Raw genomic sequence first — 23,627 nt, forward strand, 5'->3', positions numbered from 1 at the left:
CGGGATCAGCTCACGCTTATCTTTTTATTGTTGACGCACGTGCAGGAAAAGTACATGGAGCCCTAACCATATGCAGCTTCGGTGTAAAAATGCGCAGAAATAATCGAGAATGACTGATAGTATAAGCGAACAGCCGGAACGAACGAACGTGATGCGCGGCAAACGAGTGCGCAACAGCATTGCCCCCTCCTCCTCCTCCTCCTCCTCCTCAAGAGCACGCGCCCCTGACTTCACCTTGCCACGACGAATGAGTGACAATACTACCCGCCCCCTCTCCTACCCGCTCTTCACTGCTACGAGAGCACGCACTGTACTTCGAAATTTGCGGGCTATGTGTACGTTTATGATGTTGTGAGCTAATTCCTAAGCTTTGAACGAGTCGCCTGCCGTTTGGAAACTTGCTTTCGTATGTGCATTGCGCCGTCACGACCAGGCGTGAAGCAAGATGAAGGCATGGTCTGCCCACAGAAACATGCCACAATCATTCGTGAACTTAAATTTAGTTGCCCGTTGGAGAACACCAGGTTGTAAATATTAACCCAGGGTAGGCCACTATGGCGTGCCTCATAATCACATCGTGTTTCTGGCACGTACACCCCAGAGTTTATGTACGGTAGTTCTTTTCTTTCTTTTCTTTATTTTATTGTGCCGAGAGTGCCACATTAATGGTCCGGCGTGCTAATTCATAACTTGTAATAAGGGTCACTTTTCCATTTGCTTTGGAAATTTCGAACCCTGTTTACTGGCAGGAAGCAATGTTGTGCGTAATCACTTGCGTCAGCTAACAAGCGAAGGCATTAAAAATAAGAGTACAGAAAGAAAAAAAGAAGAATGCTTTTTTATGTATCTAGCGTTGGATTTTATAGCAAATGAACAAACCAAATTTGCAGGTTTATTAACTTGCGACTCGGCGTTTTTTTTTTTTTTTGGCACAGCGAACATTTATGTATAGGCTATCCTTAATGTTGCATGAAATGCTCAGGCATGTTTAACACGTCAGACAAAAACTGATATTTCCATCCTCCGAATGCTGTATCTGAAGCCTGTGGCAGAGTGTCCCTGCGAATTTTACTTGCGCACAAGTGGAGTCACGTAGCTCGGACTCGTAGAATCAGTCTCGTGACTCCTTGCTCGAAGAACCCTTGAATCCTGGTGCCTGGGCATGCGCACCGGGCGTTTCATCTGCTTCCTTGCCACTTTGCTCAGGATGACTCGCAGAACTCTTGACGCCCGGCGGTGGGGGCTGTGCTGAGCGCTTAAATTCCTCGGTGACTGAAGGAGGAGCGTACGATGTACTTGCCTGATCGCGTGGGTAAATGCCAGGATACGGAGGAGGCACGTTGTACGCGAACACTGTGTTCGCTGCAACAGATGTCGAAACACCAAAATGAAACTATCAGGAGCAACCGGGTCGTATATTAATTCAATGTGCCGCATTTCGCACAACACTATATATTGAAGCATGAGCCGTTTTTCGTGCACTGTAAAAATGTTTCCAGTGCATGAAACTTCCGCGACTTCCCCTTTTGCCTTACTGGGAAGCTGTCCACGCACTCGGTTGCAGAGGATATCTGTCGATAGCTGCGCCGTGCGTTTGAACTGTCGCCAACGCCTCCACCCAGACGAGCCGTGCCAAGTCGAAATCGAGACAAGTCAGAATCTTCAAGGAATGGATTCGCACCTTCTGCTTTCAACAGGTGGAGGGCAGTTCGTCTGGCTGGAGGTTTGGGCGACACTTCAAACGCACACAGCAGTTATCGACAGATTTCCCTCTGGAACCGAGTGCGTGGACGGCTTCCCAAGATGGCAAAAAGTGAAATCGGTGGTGTTCCGGTCACCCATTAGGAAAGCGCAACTGTTCCTGCTCAAGTCGAAGCACTGCGGCAGCATGGTCCTAAATACAGTCTGGTCCCTTCGGTGGATAAGGCTGATTGGCTCGCGGCTGTGCACCGAATAGCTAACGAGGCACCACCCGAAGAGAAAGAGACGCGCATCCTTGAAGGTGTTGGTCCCCTTCGTGTTGTTCCTTTGTTCAAGTCTCGTGTGTTCCTTGCGGTAACTTCCCAAATCGTAAACATTAGCTTACTAACTAAACTAACTACATTCAAGAAGCACGGTGTCGCGCCCTCGCAGGCAAACATAAACGAACCTCAGTAGATGACAGCGGACACTCAATATGAAAACGCTGACGTGAGGAAGGGTGGCAGCAGCAGCGAGCGAATTGGCTTTCGTGTTGCCTCACGCTTCAACGCGAATTAGGTGGCGAGACCACAGGGCTTAGGAAGCTATCAGCCCTCGGCGCACCTAGGCAGTGTACTTATCGCAGATTGCTTTCAAGATACTTTCCACGCGGCCGCGCTCGGCCGCGCCAATGTAGAACGCCTTAACGTTTGTGAACAATAACAATTGCATAAATACGGAGCTTTGTGGGATCGCACTGTGCTTTGGGAGGAACATGCTGGAGAAATTTTGAAGTTGCAGGTGCATCAAGTGCACCGCAGAATATCTCTGAAGTGTCGTCAGAGCCTTTGAGATGGTCCTTCGAACAGTTTAAGCGCTCGTCCGTGTCTCTTCTTGTGTCGTCTGTTTGGCGCTTTAGTACTTCAGTAACATGCACCAACTAGCCCAACACAAAGTTCTGCTGGTATACATAAGTTTGAGAATCGCGTCTGTGCGCGAATGGCGAAATATATCTGCTTGAAAGAGTGCTCACACATACAGTTCGCCATCTACATATTGAATAACGTATTGCAAATAGCTTTAAATGTCCACAAGTGTTATTCGCAACCATTAATTGGGAATAGAAGCACGTTCAAGGCCACTGGCATGATAGCTGCGGCTCAGAGCGGCATGCACAGGCCGTGAGGACGGTAAAAGAGAGGTGCAAAAAAGTTGCACGGGAACTGAAAATGACGTTTTCTTTTTTGGCGTCAAGGCGCTCCCGTATAGCAAAGAGCAGGCAGGACGTAGCAGCCTCTCTGTTTTCAAAATATTTGCGCAGCTGGCATTTGGGTTGTGATTCTGCAAGGCCCCAAAAGTTGGCAGTCTTATTTTTTCATATGACTTATAACTGTTCACTGTCTCGATAATATCACCTTGTTCCTATGGCAACTTCGCGTGTAATTTCGAAACCATCTAGGGTAACGGATATTAACAATGGCACCGAGATTCTGTTTCAGTGGTACGTCATACAGTTGGTACAAGGTCTGCTAGCGACTCCTTCAGATGTCATAACGCACTTGAAACGTTGCTGTATTTCAAGGCCGTTTCCGTGAAATTATTGACGAAAATATTTCAATGTTAAATTTGACGCGTTTGACACGTTTACGTTAACATATACGTAGAATGAAAACGGTCATTCTAGGAAGAGTTGTGTGCTCTTTAATTGAACGCACCGTCGCTACGTGTGCTCGCCCGTGCGCTTTCTGTGTGCGTCTACGCTAACTGCTGCACAATCCTCGCGCTTGCAGGGCGTCACGTGAGGCCTTCTCACCTGGCGGGGCTTGTGGAAACACATGGGAAGGGAGGACGAAGCCGTAGTTGGCATTTCCTGCGGGCATATAGACATCAGGGGCGAGCAGCTGGAATGGTCCCATAGGCAGCGGACACGGCAGTACCGCAGCTTGAGCCCGCCGTTGCGATGCTGGTCGCAGGGTTGAAAAACGACGCTGACATTAGTCGTCCGAGTCCTAACAGTTTTCAGCAAAGCGCGACTTCAGATTAAGTTTGTTACGGTGAGTGTCTATCTAGGGTTCCGTTTGGTTTACCGAATGTGCGTAATAACTAGAAAAAAAAAGCTCTTTTTTTTTACGGTGAAGCTGTTAGTGCAGCTAGAACCCCTCAAACACCTCATGTGCCTGTTTTCACGGTTTTCTTAGAAAACTCTTATCACTCACGGATATATATTTTGTGGAAATGCTGAAAATATTACAGGTTAATACGCAGGAACATGTTGAGAGAGAGCGATGAGAATGAGTGAAAGGCAGGGAGGTTAACCAGGGTTAAAGCCTCCGGTTTGCTACCCTGCACTAGGGGAAGGGAAAGGGAAAGTAAAGACGGAAAGAGCGGGGACAAAAGAAAAGGCATGAAAAAAGGAGGGACGGGATGAGATCTTTATATTCTTTCTAATACAGGGACATTTTGAAGTGCGTGCGTTAATTAGGGACTAAATGAACATGGGGTAAATCCCCGTTTTCGGCCTCCTTGGAGGCGGTATCTGAGACGTTTAGAAAGCCTCTCTACTGCTCTGGGAGGACCAAAGACGGCACGATCTTATCATGAAATAATGAAGGCCTGCTATAGGCGATTGTTAACGTTCAACCTTATTTCTCATTTTCTCCCCATTTCTTACAGAGAAAAAATAGGAACCAAGTGGGAGGGCAAGGAAACAGCCGCTTGACCTGACTCCAGCCCGTTTCTTTGGCAAAGAGTTAAGCAAATAAAAAAAAACTAAATTGCAGAGGTGCAAAAGATATTCTCATCTACACATGTGTAAAATATATATTCAAGAAAGCTAAAAGGAGCTTCATGCGCAATCAATAAACAAATGTAGATATATGCGCTAATGGTAACGCTTGGCAACGCTGTACAAGTTTTTTTCTGGCATATTGGTATTATCCAGCTGTACGTCAAAAAATGTTGGACGAAAGGAATAATAGAAAGGTTTGAAGCATGATTGCTCGAATTGCAAATCTCAATCTTATAAAAAGTGACCTTTATTTATTAAATATGTTTTTAGTGTCATCATTGTAATAATGTTCAGCTCAGTACGAGAAGTAGATAAAGCCTACCGAAAGTGTGAAGTGCGTAGCTTAATTATATGCTTTGAAAATAATTACTCAATACTCGCCTTCTTCAAGATAATATGCATGTGGTATATAAGGAATGTGCTCGGTTCCTTCGGGTCTGTTCGGTGAACCACGCCGGGCACGTTGTATGTATTTCGTTGAAATGGGAAGCACGTTCGACAAATCTCTATTCTGTGTAGGTAATTGCAGACTTTGCAGAAATTTACTAAATGAAGCATTTCAGAGTGTCATACGGCCGTCATGCGCAACGTTTCTCAGAGTCATAAACTAACTGCGCACGACACCGAGTTCGCGTTCGGCGAAAATTGTAGATATTTTAAGTGTATTCCAGCGAAACTTCATCGTTTATGGCCTAATTGGGAGCATTGTAACTAATTACGGAATTCTCATTCATTACTTATTTTCATTCGTGATACGAAATTCTTAGTAGGCTTTCCCGGTGTCCTCGGTAAGTTGAATCAGGCACCTTGTCTATATTTAGCGAACATGAGGATCACGTTATCGGTTATGTTTACCCGCCGTGGTTGCTCAGTGGCTATTGTGCTAGGCTGCTGAGCACGATGTCGCGGGATCAAATACCAGTCACGGCGGCAGCATTTCGGTGGGGGTGAAATGCGAAAACGCCCGTATACTTAGATTTAGGTGCACGTTAAAGAACCCCGGTGGTAGAAATTTCCGGAGACCTCCACTACGGCGTGCCTCATAATCAGAAAGTGATTTTGGCGCGTAAAAACCCCATAATTAATTATCGGTTATGCTTGATTAAAGATCAAGGTATGTGAATTAAGTGCAGCCTTCGGAATAAATTACGTATGCGAGTGCTCCACACAGTTATGAGTGCATTTTACGAGTGCTGTAAAATTTAGCACGCTGCCCTGGCAGCAAGTGTCAGCAACGCCAGACAAGTGCCAGCAACGCCAGACGAAGTGAACATGGTTGGGACATAAATAGCCAATGATCTCGCGATGTAAACTATGTGCGGGTGTGCTACTGCCTCTGTGAAAAATTCTGAACAAGTGCTCGAAGGCGTTATATGCACACAATGTTTCAAACTGGCGAGTCGTATGCGGGCAGGGTTTTAAAGGATGTGATTTATTTGCAAGCAAGTGAAATTATTATTGCAACTACTCGAAAGAAGAAGCTTAGCTGGCAATCACGTTATGATTACGCAAGGTCGCACAAGTTTACTATCATTTTTCTTTTTGCTCGTTCTACATTAAGATATAGAAAACAGAGGCACCTTTTCGACTTATTCCCCGAACGTTAGTAGACTGTCATTGCCTCACGCGGCTTGTCGCATCATGGCACAGGAGTCAAACTTTAATTAAATTATGGGCTTTACGAGCCAAACCCACAATATGATTATGAGGCATGGGGTATTGGAGCACTCCTGCTCAATTCTGACCACCTGGGCTTCCTTAGCGTACACCCAAATCTACGTGATAACTACACGAGCGTTTTCATGATAATCGGTATCACGACCACCATCGTGATTACTAGTGCCAGAGAAAGAACTTCCCGATGTTCCACGTTCCCGGCTGCGTTCGAGGACAGTGAAAAAACTCACCTTCTTCAGCAATGAAATAATCAGCAAAGTCTTGACAAAAAAGTGTGTATTAGTCAGTTAAAATAGCCGATATATGAAATTATGATTTGTGTTGATATTGATTGATAGAGTAGGCCATATCACTATTGATATTGTATATGACATGGTTTAATATAGAGAGGGGAACACTTACCAAGCTTGCTTGCTGCCATCATCGCCTGGCCAAATTCAACGGATCCACCTTTCATGAACCTCAACTTGAATGAACACGTGCCAGTCCAGTTCCCTGTCATGAGGAGATAGTAATTCCCATGTGATGTAGCAAGGCACTTTGGCTTGGCAGAAGAACGGAACCATAAAGGTGCAGTTAAGCCTCCTCCATTGCAAAGTTCACGCGAAATCTGCCTGAGTAACGCACTTACGGATTCTGGGCAAACCTGCGAGCGTTGATCGTGGAAGCGGCAATTTTTAACATAAATTCCGAAGAAGGGAACGCTCTTGCCCGTTAATTTAGTATCGTCATCATGAGCAGGAGCACCACCACCACCACCACCACCATCGTCATCATCAGAGAACGGAAGTACGAAAGAAGCTGTAGCTATTGCGTTAGGTGCTCGCACGTGTCGTTGAGGAGGTTGACCTACCATGTCATACGTTCACTTCACACTGCGGCTCGTTATGTTTTGCAAGAAGTCTGTAACCTAATGCATTACCACGTGTGCAACAGGTTTTCGCCTTCAAGTGTTAAATGAGTGCAACACGCTGCCGAACCTTTCTTTATACAACCTTTAAAGCAAGCTAATGAGCCTATAATTCATCCATTCTCTAACGTCGCCCATCTTATGCATGAGTATAATGTTGGCATTCTTCCAGCTCTCTGCTACACTTGAAGTCCTGAGGCATTGCGTATAAAGGGCCGCAAGCTTTTCAATCATGATATCTCCTGCATCTTTGAATACATCGACCGGTATTCCATCTCCTACTTCTTTTTCCCGGGACACGTCTTGCAAGACCCTTCTAACTTCATCGGTAGCTATAGAAGAAGCCTCTGTATCCTGATCACAAGTACTTGCAACGAAGCTTGCGAAACTGCTGCGGGTTACGCAATATTCTGCTGCTTTTACTATACCAGCCAAACGGCTGATGACATTACTCTGCTTATCTTCCACTGCACACACCTTGTCGTGTCATGCGACTAATTTCCTTCTCACTGATTTCATGCTGCGGGGATTTTTTAGTGCTTTCTCAATCTCTCCGACATTATAATTTCGAATATCGCTTACTTGCTTCCGGTGTATCAGCTTTGGTAGTTACTGAAGCTATGCAATAGCATAGTACAGTTAAAGTTTGCATAGATAATGTGTTACGTACACTGTAATTACCGTCGAGCTACATGTTATTTTAATTCCCAATGCAATTTTTTAAACAGACAAATGACTATATCGTATTGGACCATGTATTTCATAAAGCGATGACACCTGTATAATTATCGTAATCTTCAGTCAACGTAGTTCCCCTGTAGCCAAATGGCTTTTTCTGGTCTGTAAATTAGTAAAATATAACTCAACGAATTGAAGCTGTGAAACCGCTCTTTCACATACAGCTGATTGCTGACATCAAATAATATGGTGATTGTTGGTAGCGAGAGTGATGAATGCCGCCAATGCCGGAAGGTCCACGTCATTGTAGACACGCACACACGCACACACACGCACACGCACACACACACACACACACACACACACACACACACACACACACACACACGCACACACACACACACACACACACACACACACACACACACACACACACACACACACACACACACACACACACACACACACACACACACACACACACACACACACACACACACACACACACACACACACACACACACACACACACACACACACACACACACACACACACACACACACGCGCGCGCGCGCGCGCGCGCGATATAACTATGCGCACAGCTCGGCGCTTTTCTCATATGTGAAGTTCCCTGAAAAATGCGATTTTACGGGCTAGTCTTTGCGTATCGTGTTTTCGAGGCTGTTTTTTTTATTTACGAATACTGTTGGCCTGTCAGCCGTTACAGGGTGGGTCAAAGCAGCACTTGGACAATCAGTACAATACATGGTATTACAATTATACATATAGCAAAAAAAACAAAAAACAAAAAAACCAAGTTAGTATCAGTATTTCGGCAATTAGTACAGTACATGAAGTCAGTACATGAATAGTGTTTTAATATGAGAACATAAGTGAACAAAGAAGATACATAAGCGAAATATAATACATATACTCCGATAAATATGACTATAAACGCAGTGTTAATAAACGAGGTCATACACTCTCCCCTCCCCCCCCCCCCCCGCCAAAAAAAAAAAAAACTCGAATACGTGCGAGCTTCTTTCAATGTTGCCTTAAGTTTTTCTCGAATTCTTCCGCGCTGATGCTTTCTCGCGTTAACACCGGTAACTCATTCCATTCTTTAATGGTTCTTGGGAAGAAGGAAAATGCGTAGGCGTTAATGTGTATCTGAGGTATTTGAAAAGTATTATGTTTGCTTTTCCGTAGTGTTCTACCTTGTCGTGCTATCAAATACTGTTCGCTATTAATGTTGAATGTGTTTTTAGTGAGAAGAAAAAAGAACTTTAACCTAGCTATGCGCCTGCGTTCAGCGAGCGTAGGCAAGTGCAGCAATCCGAGCATTTCGGAGACTGAATTTCGGAGACTGTTGTGTCACTGGACGATAGCAAAAACTCCAGGACACATAAGCGCTTCCGGGAAGGGGGGCATTCTGTAAGTGTCCGCCTAGTGGACATCTCTATTTCGTCTGCTGCTGAAATTTAGATTGGCTGGGCTTGGGGTACGTGGAAGGATGATACAGGCGCTACCAGCCAATCAGCACTTCAGCAACAAAGGAAATGGACATGCCCACTAGGTGGACACTTGCAGAGCAGTATTAAAGCCAACCACGAAATTGATTGAGGTTACATTGTAATTTTAACCCCATCAAAGCGCTTTCTTTATGCTAAAGACAACTTATTATGGCAAAAAGATCGCCGTTCAAGTCTGCCACACTCTTCTTCAGCAATTCTAATAGCCTGCTACGAAAACATAAACATGCCATTGTAAGCTGCTCCGGCCATCTTGCAGGTTGTGCTAAGATGGCTCTTCTGCCTCATTTGAGTGCAAGGATCTCACAGAGAGAAGCCACACTTCATGGAATAGCACAGTGCGTCGTGGAAAAGCAGCGTAAGTTCGCTCTTCTGAGAATTCAATAAAATTAGCCAAACTCCATGTTAATTGTTCTTTAAATGCCGTTTAATCAGCTTTGTTATCAACGTTTGACCACCATTTGCAAATTATAAACAGTTTCTGTTAACACTGGAGTATTTTTACCGTAGCGGTGCGATTGCTATCCCTAATATGAAAGCTCTAACCTTCGAAGAGCAATTTGTCATTATAGCTTGATTGATTTTTTTTCTGTTGCTTCATTAATAAGTATCTAAGTGCATGCACGAGTGTTCCGTACCATTCTCCTCGGCTCTGACTTTTCCCCTAATGTAGTTAGCTCCAAAGATAGGCTGCTCTAGGCCCAGGTTGCTCATGTTGACGAATGGGAAGCTGAATGACTTTAGGAAGTCTAATTGGTTCGTGTTGATGAACACCACCTGCACACAGATGATAATTTAGGCAAAATATAGAAAGTAACGTTGTGGTGCCTAATTTGACAAACAATGATTTCAGCCGGTGCTTTCTTCATATGATCCTAAAACACAACGATGATGAAATTTCGAACACATAACTGTAAATGAACACTAGACAAACTTGACATTTTTTTTTAATGTTTCGTACTCAGTTTATGGATATTTTCCGTGCAATCTTTGCCACGGACGTGGTAAATTCTGCACTGGGTTGGCAATCAGACAGTGAAAATATAACTCCTTCAGCAATGCATGTTTACCCGTACAGTTGCCGCAACAGATATGCACCGTTATAACTCCAAATTGTTTGAGGGCTATGCACTGTCTCCGCTGAAAAAAACTCGCTTTTCTTCTCGCGAAATTTGTCAACGAAGGCCTAAGCGACACCATGTCTGACGTGTTACGTTTTGGCAATAAAATGTCGGATCATTTGATTCGTTCAAGCATCACGGGTTCAAGGCCTCTTGCTAATGTTTCCAAGGGCTTCCTCATTAAGATATGTCATCAATGGTTCCCACAGCATGGCAACAATGATGTATTTCCGGCTACCACAATCGCTTCCGGTGTTTGCAATATTCGGAAACATGCCCTTACATATAAACTTTTGTTCCTGCCAGGAAGCCGCCGCTCAGAGTTGACTTGGGCACCATATGTTCTCAATATGTTAAAACCGAGCGATGGTCTTATTAATGTGGCTATGAAACAAAGTCATACAGTATTCTGTAGTCTCTGTAGTGAGATAAATAAATACTCTCCTGGCGCGGAATACAAATATAGGTTTACGCAGGATTGGGACAAAAATACAGTACTCTGGCGTTATCTAGACTAAAACACCAATGCACAGGATTGTTTCTAACAAAGTTGTGGGCCTGACGGACATGAAAAACTTGGAAACAGTTATCTTTAATGGCTGCGTAAGAGTAACAGACCAAATTTGAAGTGGTACCTATAATTAATGTAACAATAATCACATCAAGTTTATTTAGAAAATGTGAAACAAGGCGGTGCATGTTCGCAGAATGATAGTCATATAAAGAAAAACTAATTTTTGGAAGGCATATCACGACGCTTGAATTCTGCAAACAGATTTTCGATAACATATCTGACCTGCCACGTATATGTAAATTTAGCAAGGATGTACATGACGGCGCTGTCAAGCAGCGTAACGCTTGCTGAATTTCTTTTTCCAAGAAACGCTAGGATGAGTTCCCGAATGATAAAATGACTCTTTTTTTGTCACCGGTTAGGTCTGCACGAGTTCCAATTTTCCAGGATACACGTAACCTTCACAGTGTAAATTTAACCCCCTTCAAGCAAAGCGAACTGACAAAATGCTCTGACGAATAATCGAAATAAAGGTTTTCTCTACTGAAAAATGTTGGTCTCCAATCCAGGCTGTGAATGTGGTGGGACAGCGAAGCTGTAAACAACTAGAACGATTACCCGTTGAGACGCAGCTTGAAGTTATTCACATGCGCACATTCACATGCACTTTAATTAAGACGTTTCAACGGCGTCCAACCGCTACTTCGTGCACCTATAAAGAGTGGACCAGAAAAAAAAAAGACAAATGCACTGAACCACACTTTCGCCGCGCCACGTATGCACGCTGTTCCTTCAGGACTCCTCACAGTACGCGGTCTTACCGTAGCACTGTATCAACACAAACAAATTGCTAGGTGGGTTCTTCTTTAGCATACGAAAGTGGCAACGTCACTCCCCGCTTCGTATGCTACAGTTGCCGCTTGCCGGCAGCTGCAGCTTATGCAACCGTAATCGTTACAGGGAAACGTTAGCGGTGAACGCTATGGCCGAAGGCGATGTTTCTGGTTCAGTTGCTTTCTTTCCCCCGCAAGGTCGGCGCCACCGGTGCTGAGATGGGATGCATGCTATGAGCGTCCCCTTTGAAACGTGGTGGTGGGTTGCGCCGCCAAGCTCTTGTTATTATATTGCCTAATGTACTAACTATGTTAAAAATGAAAAAAAAATAAGGAAAGGATAAAAGAAGCCCACGATGAATTCTCATAACCAAAGTTTCTGACCCCCTTTTGCAAACGTCTCTATTTTTTGTCGTTTCCCTATTTTTCTTGCACCAATCTTCAATTCGCCGCTTACTCATCTCTACAGCGGATGTATTTACTTTCCCCCTGCACTCGCTGAACCTAAGGGTTTCAAGGAGGCCAGCGATGCCTAAATCCGCGGCTGGGTAGATATCTTTACATTCCAATGAAACATGCTCATCGTTTCCCTACCCGCCATGGTTGCTCAGTGGCTATGGTGTCAGGCTGCTGAGCACAAGGTCGCGGGATCAAATCCCGGCCACGGCGGCCGCATTTCGATGGGGGTGATATGCGAAATGCAAACGGACTTCCAAGGGACTGATTAAGCTGACCGACTAAGATGACCGACCGACTAAGCTCACCGACCAACCGACTCAGATGACCGTCTGGCTAAACCGACTGACCAGACCGTCCGTCCCTCCGTCCGTCCGTCTGTCTGTTTAACCATTTTCGCGCCAACTTGGGTCACTGTATGTCACGTGGTATAATGGGCGCAACATCGAGCTGCTCTGCTGAGAGAACGGGGTTAGCAACCAACCATCGGACCAAATTGGGTCACTGGGTAAGTGTCAGTGGGTACGTGCCGCTCTTCGACGAACCCCTTTTACACTAACTTCGGTTAGTGGCTATACTCGGTATGTGCCGCTCTTCAGTTAACCTATCTGACGCTAACTTGGGGCACTGGGTACGCATCACCGGGTACCTGCCGCTCTTTAATGACGAAAGAAGTGTTAAAAACTTATTCGATGCCGGGCGCAATCAAACCGATGTTATACGTACTGAGACAATTTTGTCTGAATATGTATTCACACACTCGCCGCGCACAAGCATCGCAGTGGTGACAACAGATGGCGCAGCGTGTTCGGTGGTAAGCGCGCGAGAGGAACCCGGCTGCATACAGGCCTCATGCATAACGCGGTTTGGTGGCAGCAATGCGGAGTGTCCCTACATTGCTTCAATACTAATCATAATAGTGTGGACATTCATAGTGACATAGATTCAGCCGGAAACTTTTGTTGTAGGAGAATATTAAAAATATAGAGATAAAACACCCGAAGGAGAAGAATATTTACCCGCCGTGGTTGCTTAGTGGCTATGGTGTTGGGCTGCTAAGCACGAGGTCACGGGATCGCAACCCGGCCACGGCTGCCGCATTTCGATAGAGGCGAAATGCGAAAACACCTGTGTACTTAGATTTAGGTGCAAGGTAAAGAACCCCAGTTCCCCCACTACGGCGTGCCTCATAATCAGATCGGGGTTTGGCACGTAAAACCCCATAATGAAATTAAAAAGACCAGGATAAGAAAAAAATGAAGCTCTGAGAGGCAGAAACAGAAAGCATACCCGATGCGTGGTGAGGTAGAGGCGTCCTTTCTTGGCTCCCCTGAATTTCGCGGCATCTGGGCCTTCAAACGTTACCTCCACATTGTCGCAGTAAATCAGGATTCTGGTGGTTTGAAAAGAATAAACGGTAAAATGCCGTGCATTGGTAGTCCTCGTCCGTTACCTCGGCATGATAAACTGCTTGCTTGTGAATACAATGGATGCGGCTTTTGGCAAACTCATCAAAAGACGTCATGCCGCAATAAGCTTTTAACAGAAATATAGAAGTTCGGTGGAAGCCTCCACTGGTACGACATGATGAATAATTCAGCCTTACGCTGTCGTCTTCTATTACCTTTGTAGACTTCAATCTAAGAATGAATGACCAGAAGAGACAGTGGTTCTATGTCGTATGCAATGGCCAGGACTAGTTGTTCATGAACTGTGAAGTTCTCCTTTGGAGGCGACCGCCACGGACCCCATTTGCAAGCAGGTGCTCTATAATTTTTTTCTACGCTTATAGATATTGTTCGTGAACCTTTCGCAGGCGACAAACAACGCACTAAGAGGCCTTCTATAGGTGTGTAAAGAAACACATCCGCTTATGAGGAAGCTTTAGCTCGGGCCCAACTCCGATGCCGGCTATTCAAATACATGTAAAACACAGAAAAGCTTTTCTGAGACACCCACCGGGCTGATTTTAATAAAATTTGCTGCATTTGAGAGAAAATATTAAATTCTTGTTACTGTTGAGAGTGGAGTTTTGATTTAAGGCACCCATTTTTCAAAGACATTTTCAAAGATGTGCAAGTTCGAAAAAAAATTAGAAGCAAGATGTTTACAAATTCGTAGCTCTGCACGAAGAACAGACATCGAAGTTCCGTAAGCTGCATCCGTTAGAGCATCCAAAGCAGACAACTTTGACACATCGATTTGTATCTTACGTTAATCTGTTACGTTGTTTACAAGGGTTTTGCTAAAGTCCTATTCACGTATTAGTGGCATGTGTATGAGAGCTACGTATGATACATCAATTTTGTCCGCTTTAGATGTGCCATTATATTATATTTACAGAACCATGGTAACATTTCTCATTGGTGAGCTGCGGAGTTGTAAACTTGATAGCTTCGTTTTCTGAAAATTTCCGATTTTGGACAATTTGATTAGAAATTGACAAGCTAAATCCGAAATTGGCTATAAACAGTCACTATATTTCAACTTTTTCTTTTAAATGCAACAAAGCTGGTAAAATTGGCGCAGTGCTTGCCATAAAAAAAAAAACACGATTTCTCATTTTCCATGTATTTAGATGGGAGACCCCGAGCGAAAGCGTCACCTTGACACAGTAGTACGTCAATACCAAGATCACTTTCGGTGATGTCACATGTCACACTTGCCTACCTGCGTTTTCGTAGCGGCTATCCAAGTCACAGGTTTTATTTTAGCCTTTAAGTAGCCATATAGTTCAAATGTCTGGCTGTAATGCGAGTGAAGTTTTTGTTTACTAGTTATTGTGTCTATTAAACTTTCACGGTGCGAACGTGTTCATGAGAAGCAACAACACGAAAAAAGTTCAGTATGATGGCAGTGACTGGACGGAGAATAAAAAAAAACTGTACGCAATAAAATTAGTCAGTATTCGGGCTGCTGCGTAATGCAAGCGGGTCGTCGACCGACAGCAGGAAGCATGTCTCGTTACGCCACCTCGAGCGACAACATACTGGCTATCACCGTGATGTCACCACAGTAGCAAATAAAAACGATGCACGCAAAATAAAACTCGCTTTTTCCGCTTGTCTTACCGAGACGTTCACTCGAAACACAACGCGGGACATCTGTACCTACAGTAGCGGCAGTGGCATGATCTACACCTTCGCGTCCTCAGAAGTGCAGTGAGGCTTCACCGATTCGTTCCAGAAGAATGACAGTGTGTTCAGCGGATACCGATTGTCATGGAAATTTGCATAACACTGTCACGATGATTGAAAAAGAGGCTCTACATTAGCTGATTTATTTTTCCCAACCGCTAGGGGGGGCATTGCATGCATTAAATGATATATGTGGCAATTTTAATGCCTGAAGGAACTTTTAGCATTTGATGGTTGTACAATTTAGCACGGCATTGTGCGGCTTTAGGAAATTAGTCTGGCACTGAGTGAGCTAGTCTTGATCTTCAGCTGTCTTTCCCGCACTGTTTAATATGATTTCTAATGATTAACTTTGCTGCTTGCTGTGAAGGAACAATTTATTCATCGGAATTTATCACTGACGTGTGACATTGGTCAAATACATACTATTGGGGAACGAGATATTTGCGTAGGCTTGTTGAAGCATCACCTAAATTTAAAAGCAATAATGCTCGTATAGATGATAATACTGTGTAAGAAGTAAAAGGAAACTTTGAAGAAACGCAGTAAATAGCAAGGTTAATAATAGTAGGTAATTTATTCAAGATAACATTTCATTTGCCACTGTGTCTGAAATTGCCCGTGCAAGATTGTCGTTAGGAGACAAGCAACTGAAGCTGCGCGATCACAGGTGATAATGTCTTAAATATTATTTAATTTCTACAACCTGGCATCACATAGCAAAGCATGCACCAATATCTCAGACCCGTCGCGGTAGCTCTGTCGCTATGGCGTTGCGCTTCTGAGCTGGAGGTCGCGCAACGAATCCCGGCCACGGCGTCCACATTTCGATGCGGGCGAAATGCTAAAACACCCATGTGCGTAGAATTAGGCGCAGGTTAATGAACCACAGGTGATTCCCCCCCCCCCCCCCCCCCACGACGTGCCTCACAATCAGATCATGGTTTTGGCACGTAACACTCCACAATTTACACTTTCTTTTTTTTTACCGGTGCACTCTATTCATGCCAGAGAGTCATAGGTGGTGAAAGTTGATGTGGAGTCCCCCACTACGGCATGGCGCTTGATGAGATCGTAATTTTAACAGCTATAACTGCAGACTTTATAATTTAACGTCACCAATGACTAACAACGCGAACAAACCTATAAGCAACATGAACGGACTTTTTTACATTCCGTCCCCGTTGGGAGCTCAAGGTGGTGAATCGACCTGGCGAACTCAGGTTTCAAGCCGAAATGGTTCAATAAGCTCTCTGCCGAAAATTTGAGGACACTATCCTAGTCACAAGATATGTTACTGGGTCTATGTTGCCAGACTGTCTATTTAATTAATCTGGGGCTTGGACGCCAACAACTATTATCCACTTTCTAGAATTTTGAATAAACGAAAGTTCCGTGGGCGACGTAGTTGGCACGACGACGGGCCCAGTCACAAAAGAAGTGGCTTCGAAACTTTCGACATACCTGATCTGGATGTAAAAGACATGAGACGATATGAATAAAATGATTGGACAGCAAAGGCACCGTTTTCCGTTCTTTCGTTTTCTGCATATAGCTTCCCGTCTTTGATATCATAACAAGTATGAGCCAATTCTCCCGGTAACAATTACTGATAGTTTGACAGACCGCGAACTTGGTCTATCACCAGCCGTGTCAGCCATATGCACGGTGGACAAAATTATGCCAGGGAAATAAGTAGCGGTAGAACCGGAACAGAGCAAGGAACACGTGCCCTGGATCTTTCGCGTTCAACACACGCCATAGTCACAGCCACATGCAGTCAGTGCAAAGCAAAACGCGCAAAGAAAGAAAAATAATAAATTGCGAGGACAAATAACGACGTCGCCGATTTCTCTAACACTGTATCGCACGAAGTCGATTAGGCCGTAGTACGTGACACATACATCTGCAGCACTAGCTATAGCATTGTGATTTCAGTTTTTAACATTAGTTTACTGCCGACTGTACACCAACTGGCTAAGGCCCCCGCAGCCAGTGTGTGGCCGGTTGCCTCGACCTCAGCGAAAACTCCTACTTCAAACACTTTCGGCGATTTTTATCAGGTGGTGTTGAACTGTCGAAATGGAACACGCTACTCTTCGCAACAGGAACGCAAAAAAGAAAGGACCCACGCGACTTGTGGACAACCGTTACAAGCACAGGGGTTGTCAGCTGTCCACGCTGATGGAAGAGCTCGGCAGCAGCAAACTGAGCACGCTTATTCACATGGAAAGCTGAAAAACGGAAGTGCAAAATTGCCTTTGCCAATTAAAGATGTAAGATAATTTATACTCACAGCTCGCCAGTGAAGAGCAGGATTCCATTCGATGCGTGACTAGTGTTTAAAGACATCCTGGCACCAGGTCGCCCCTCACTGCCCCCATCTGCTCCACCTCCACGTTGTTGTTTCCTATGACGTATGTTGCTCTGACCCACTACTGTGGTTTGGCCAAGAAACGGATGGATTATTCCAATTTCTTATGAATAAATTTCTGAATATATATGGACTTAGCGCTGTATAACGTAGAATTATCTGTTAAAATAAAATCAGTAAAGTGAGATCTAATGAGTAACAGTTAATTTAAGTGTACACAAAATGAAAAGATAGAATTTAGTTGGGCATCCAGTTCAATTATGTAAGACATTTTCCGACAGCGGAGCAAGCGTCCCTGCGGCTGAACCCTAAAGAGGAGCTCCCAAATGAAAGACGAACAGATTCTGTTACGTACAGACCAAGTCTTCGAAAAGGTATTTCCAGTATTATTTTTCTTGCCGCAGTAAAACGGTGACGAGATAGCAAGTGATGGATCGTCACTTCCTTATTAGGAAACAACCGGAGAGGGGAGGGAACCAAACCCAACCTGTGCAAGTAGAAATTTAGGGAGGGAAAGAGGCAAAGCAGTTTCATGAGAGACCTCGAACGTTTTTTGTTGTTGTTACAGGATTCACTACACGAAGCAAATGCCAGGTGATTAAAACCTGGAGAAGTAGTCAGAACTGGGTATGATAAGGCTTTCACAACTGTTCAGATCGGAAATGTAGCAGCCGTGACATCTGCTGTCACTGGTAGAACTGGAACGACTGGGCCGAAAAGTGACGTTTCTGCCAATAAACTGCCAGTTTCATTAAAAAAAAAACCTATATGACAGACACCCAAATCAAATGAACACATTTCAGATGGGCAGGGACTAGCAAGCGAAAAGGTTTTAGCGTGGGCGAATCACTAGTAGCGGTAAGGTAAGAGCACAAAGATTGCGAGTCAGTAAGAAAAGCAGCTGTTGTAGTCTTTTGGCCTAATTTGCGTGAAGCTTGAATTACTGCTGTAAGGTCAGCCAGAAAAATAAGCAAAAAATCAGGTAATCTTAAAGAAAGAGACCAGTCGAGTGCAGAACAAAATCTTCCAATGCCAGTTTTTTTCCCTCGCCCTGCGATTTATCTGTCTCAGTGATAATGTTTGTTGCTAGAGTGCTTAGACGGTCTTGGATTGTGTCGTTTAAGACACCGTAAGGCAGCAGTTTCGCGCGGTTTGGGAAAATGTCATCGAACCTAATTTCCGTGGAATTGCGCATTACTGTGAATCACATCGCGAGTTTGTACATTTAGTGGAGCAAGTTATGTTTGAGAAAATATAATCTGTGGCGTATGAAACTTCGGTCAATGAAAGGGAAAAATTGTTCTGAATTGGACATGAAAATTAGAGGACGGCTCATCGGTGATTCATATAGTCTTAAAGTCTGAACGGTCATAAGGTGAAATCGGCATAAAATAGGTCTGATTCTCGGTTCCAGGTATAATACGGGATTTGCAATGTATTTTGGAATTCCTAAGCACAGACCTAGTGCCTGCCGTTCTAATAAAACTAGTGGCCGAAGCTTGCATAGTGACACACCTGAGAATAAAACGTAGCCAAATTCTAATTGTCGACGAACGTGCATATTGTATTACATCAAAAGTGATTTTCCACGCATACCTGACTTTCGATCGCTGAACTTGCGCTAAATGCCCATTGCACGAGGTGCTTTTGCCGCGATATATTCAATATGTCATCGCCAGTTAGGAGATCCATTATAAATAACTCCAAGGTACTTGAGGGGCTCTACTTGTAGTTGTTGTGGTTGCGGTGTTTTTTTTTTTTAGACTCAAATGTGGCCCGTACCCACCACGGCCAATAACTGGCCAGTTGGCGGGAGTGAACGTTGTATAAAAAATGCGCAATACACGAAAAAAAAAATGCAGGAAGACATTTTTGGCAACAAAGGGCAATGCACAATAAAACTAATTTGTGCAGCGTTGTTAGAGTTTTTTTTTTCCTTTCAACTGATAAAGCATCAGCTACGCTTTCCGTGTAAGCCAAATGTACTTGAATGAGGCATACTGCTTCTAGCTTTCAGGTTGGCCCCATTATTTTCTTACTGGCCTATTAGGCGCCCCAGAAGGTGGGATAAAAACATCCCGTACGGGCGAATGACAACCTGATGTTCTAGCCGTTAATTCCAACATAGCCGTTAATTCCGACAGTATTAGTATAAGTATACTTATAAGTATAAGTATAAGCCTCGTCTGCAGTAATTAGCTCGAGGCAGTACCCGTTCGGTAAGATGTGCGCCCTTTTTGTGCGGCAGTCCTGCGATATGTTGCATAATATACACGAGGGCTGCGAAGAACTAACCTCTTCCGTTCAAAAACACCTGTGCGCGTATTCACGAAGCTCCATTTACGTAACCGCCATCCACCATTCACGCCTACTGCGATCTCATTATCACGCAAATCGATGTCGTTATTAGTGATCGCTGGAACATCATCCACTGAAGCTCTTACGTAAGAGAAGTTTTGTGAATAAATGTACTGCAAACCGAATAAGTGGTCAGGTCGACGCATGCTCAAATAAAGGTCGAATGCTTAACCAAGAATAGGCGAAGTATCATATATGGACATAATATACTTGGAACACTGGTCATGTTTCAAGCTGCGATGCTATACAGGGGCTCTTGATAGCAATGGGGGCACGTCAAAGCATCTGTTCAACTACGCGTAACAACTAGCTCTTCGGTTATATAGGGTCACCTGAAGAAAAGGCCGAGGAAAACACAACAGTTGCAAGGCCTGAGCCAGGCTATGTAGTTACGAAGACGATTATCTTCAACTGTGTCACGTACTCACTAGGGGGGGTAGACGAATAATTGAGTGAGCCAACGAGACACCAGACAAACTCATATACTTTAAATAGTTGTAAATAAGCAGGCAGAAAGAGAGGTGCTCAAAAACGAGCACAATGCGCCCCCAATTGGGCAGTTAGATAAACTCAGTCTAAAATACATGTATACAAAGATAATAATGAATGACAGATACAGTACTGCTGCCTTAATAATTCGGAGTGTAAGCGACGAAGATCGCAAAGCCTGCACTTGGCAGCTTCTGTATTTGGCAGAAATGCTATGTCAGAGAGGAGGCTCGCAAGTTCCTGCTGGTATGAAACAGCAATGTTTTTTGTCAGGAAACAAGAGTGCGATGGGGTTATCCAAGTTCACAACGAGGAATGCCTAACCAAGATCACCTACACGTGGAAGTGGGCAGCAATTCATTCCAGGTGTTCTTACCACCTTGAGCCTACTACGTTAAAGAGTGAAGAAAGACAGCGTATTCGGATCTAGTTCATATAAAATACCAAAAGTTATGCACAAAAATTGGGGTCGTCTTAGATTTCGCTTACAACCTTGCAGGTCTTTTTAGACGTGGTGGCTTACCGAGATAAATGTCGACGGAGCACTGTTGGTAATCTACCAACAGTAAAGTAAAGTAAAGTAAAGTAAGGTAATCAGATTGACGGTTATCGACAGTACCCTTTGTGTCGCGAAGGAAGAAAAACGAAGGAGATGTTCTTACGTTGAAAAAAAATTATTTTGTTTACCCCACGTGAAGATGTTTTAAAGACGGAGCTGCTATTGCTAGCAGTACAAAACAATAATTCGTGTCCTTTCCTTTGCACAGTTTATCGGCAATCCAACAAAAACAAACCAGCATTACTCCGTGAATTAAAAGAATTTTTGTCAAGGTAAGAAAAAGGGGACAATGTGATTTTAGTTGAAGACATCAAAAATAACATCTTGATCGTGGAAATAAGGCTAACTAGGAACAAGGTGGGAGCAATGGACTGGCATAAGAAGCAATACTACAAGAGTAAAATAAATGTCTACTTCCCCGAATTTAGGAAAGACATTAAATAAAGCGAATTTGTCAGGTAGGCATGCAAAATGTAGCATAGAAGAGATTATAAGGCGTAAGTTTACTAGAACACAAGAGCTTGTCAATAAGTTCAATCATTTGTTTTGCGACATTTGCTAAAAAGCTAAGAGAACAATGTATAGTTAAGAAAGGCAGTTTCAAATCTAACGCTAGTCCAGTTGACTAGAGTGAAATAACGCAGTATGGTATACACCAATACATGGAACAACTCAGTTCTACAGAATACCAGGATTTGGGAAAGTTCGTGACAAAGACGTCAGATGTCGACACGTTACAGGCGCTACTGAGGTGAAAATTTTTGCGATATTTGAAACAGGTCAAATTATTACGGCTATGGAAATATCCCTCACTATACCGATTTAAAAATGTCGAGAAACAGCTTTGCACAAATTACTAGCCTATCCGAACATGTCAACTTTTGCCTGCGTCTTCAAAAGCTCCTTCATACTCGAATGGTTTCACCTTGTAACAAGTTTACTGCGAAGCACTCAGCAAAGCGTTCGTAAAAATAAAGCACGAGCACGCTTCTAGAGGACTTCGGTGATCTATAGCACACAGAAATTGACTAAAAAACTTGACTGGGTCTTGCCGTAGATTTATTGAAGGCCGCAGGGAGGCAGTTTTGACACGTTGTCTTCTAGAAAGGTGACTGAAAAGTGCGAATGGAGACAAAAAAAAAGAAAAGAAAAGAAAAGAACGGGCTCATGCCTAGGTGCTTTTTTAGGTCGCTGTGCAGTTTGCACTTCTTTGGTCGTCCTTATTGAAGGTGTCCGGTACCCTTAATCATAATTAGGCGGCTGCTCAAAAAACATTAATTAGGATTTCGATATCCATACCAGAAGCTATCAAATTACTCTTTCGAAGGCCAGTGTCACATAGTTCGAATTTTGAGCACCAACAGCAACTTCCTTCTCGTAGAGTATTAAGGGCATAATTCTGAGCACTTAGGTTTCTGTAACGTGCGCCCAATGCACGGTACACGAGCGTTTCCGCATTCCACCTTCATCGGTATGAAGCTGCCGCGGCAGGTATTGAACCTGCGACCTTGATCTCACCAGCGCCACGCCATAGGCACAGGGCTACCGTGGCAGATTAGGATACCGTTAGAAAACGAAATTGGTAGCAGCACGATGCCTTCTGCATGTTCCCCCGACGATGCTCGATACCAGCCATAAACAACTCCCTGCGTGTGCTTAAAGCAGCTGCGTAGTTTCTCGAGGCTGTAACAATGCGCTGTTTAAAGTGTATTTTAATACGCTTGAGGTTCACCTTAGACGAGAAAAGAAAAACATTCAGCAGATCTCACTCAGGAATCGATGTAATGCGAAGCATTTTGCAGGTACTTGACTATCTAGCACTGCTTATGCTTCCGCAAAAGGGTACCAAGCGTACCAACATGTTTCTATTGTGTAAATTTAGGAGTAAATACACGTCTGTGACAACAGCAGCACGACGACGATCACGTCGAAGACTATCGCATGGCTGCATGTGGCGCGATTACTGCACCGGCCGTTCGAGACGATTATAATTATGACACGACAAGTGTTGGTTTCCACGTAGGTAGTGGACGAGCATAAGTGGCCACGAGTCATGCAGTTGTACGTACCTATGGCGATGTCACGTGGTGTACGTTAAAACGACGGTGACATTTTACCTCTGACGAAGAAATCTAACGACATGATTAACTTTGGCGCTCATGAAATCGGTACATCATCCCACAAAGTACTGAGGTAAGTGGGCCGGTCCCGGAGATAGTCCAGCCTAACACAGCCTTTCAGAACGCGAGCCAAGGCCACGGTATAAGAATCTCATAATATTCTTACACCGTAGCCAAGACGACGAAGTGGTACGGGACGCAGGTGCCGAGAGTTTCAAAGAGCTGCATGATTTTGGAACGAGAGAAATATGCATGCGGTCGTGGTCTAGAGATTTACAAGTGCCAACCGATCATTGGCCGATTTAGAATGCAAATTTTTTTCCCGTTCACTCTTAATATTTCTAATATGACCGGATTCTGAGCAAACGCTGGCAATAAGGGAGAAGAAAAGTCGTAGCGT

The 23,627-nt window shown here is 44.1% G+C and overlaps 1 protein-coding gene across 1 annotated transcript; it reads right to left on the bottom strand.

Annotated features, from left to right (window-relative positions):
* Nucleotides 1-818: 818 nt before the first annotated feature.
* LOC135910770 (WW domain-binding protein 2-like) lies at nucleotides 819-17,765 on the bottom strand. The gene is made up of 6 exons (XM_065442858.1): nucleotides 17,624-17,765; nucleotides 13,481-13,583; nucleotides 9,905-10,043; nucleotides 6,548-6,640; nucleotides 3,494-3,643; nucleotides 819-1,362 (listed from the first exon to the last, which is right to left on the bottom strand). The coding sequence occupies exons 1-6, from the start codon at nucleotides 17,677-17,679 to the stop codon at nucleotides 1,112-1,114; spliced, it is 792 nt and encodes a 263-aa protein (XP_065298930.1). The 5' UTR covers nucleotides 17,680-17,765; the 3' UTR covers nucleotides 819-1,111.
* Between the last annotated feature and the right edge of the window lie 5,862 nt (nucleotides 17,766-23,627).

Source organism: Dermacentor albipictus, chromosome 5 (assembly GCF_038994185.2).
Source record: "Dermacentor albipictus isolate Rhodes 1998 colony chromosome 5, USDA_Dalb.pri_finalv2, whole genome shotgun sequence".
NCBI classification, from domain to species: Eukaryota; Metazoa; Arthropoda; class Arachnida; order Ixodida; family Ixodidae; genus Dermacentor; species Dermacentor albipictus.

Coding starts and splice junctions, on each gene's coding strand:
- LOC135910770 (XM_065442858.1), bottom strand. CDS start 17,679: ATGTCTTTAAACACTAGTCACGCATCGAATGGAATCCTGCTCTTCACT. Junction 13,584..17,623: donor CTGCTCTTCACTGGCGAGCT/GTGAGTATAAAT, acceptor TCAAACCACCAG/AATCCTGATTTACTGCGACA. Junction 6,641..9,904: donor AGTCAGAGCCGAGGAGAATG/GTACGGAACACT, acceptor TCCTCATGACAG/GGAACTGGACTGGCACGTGT.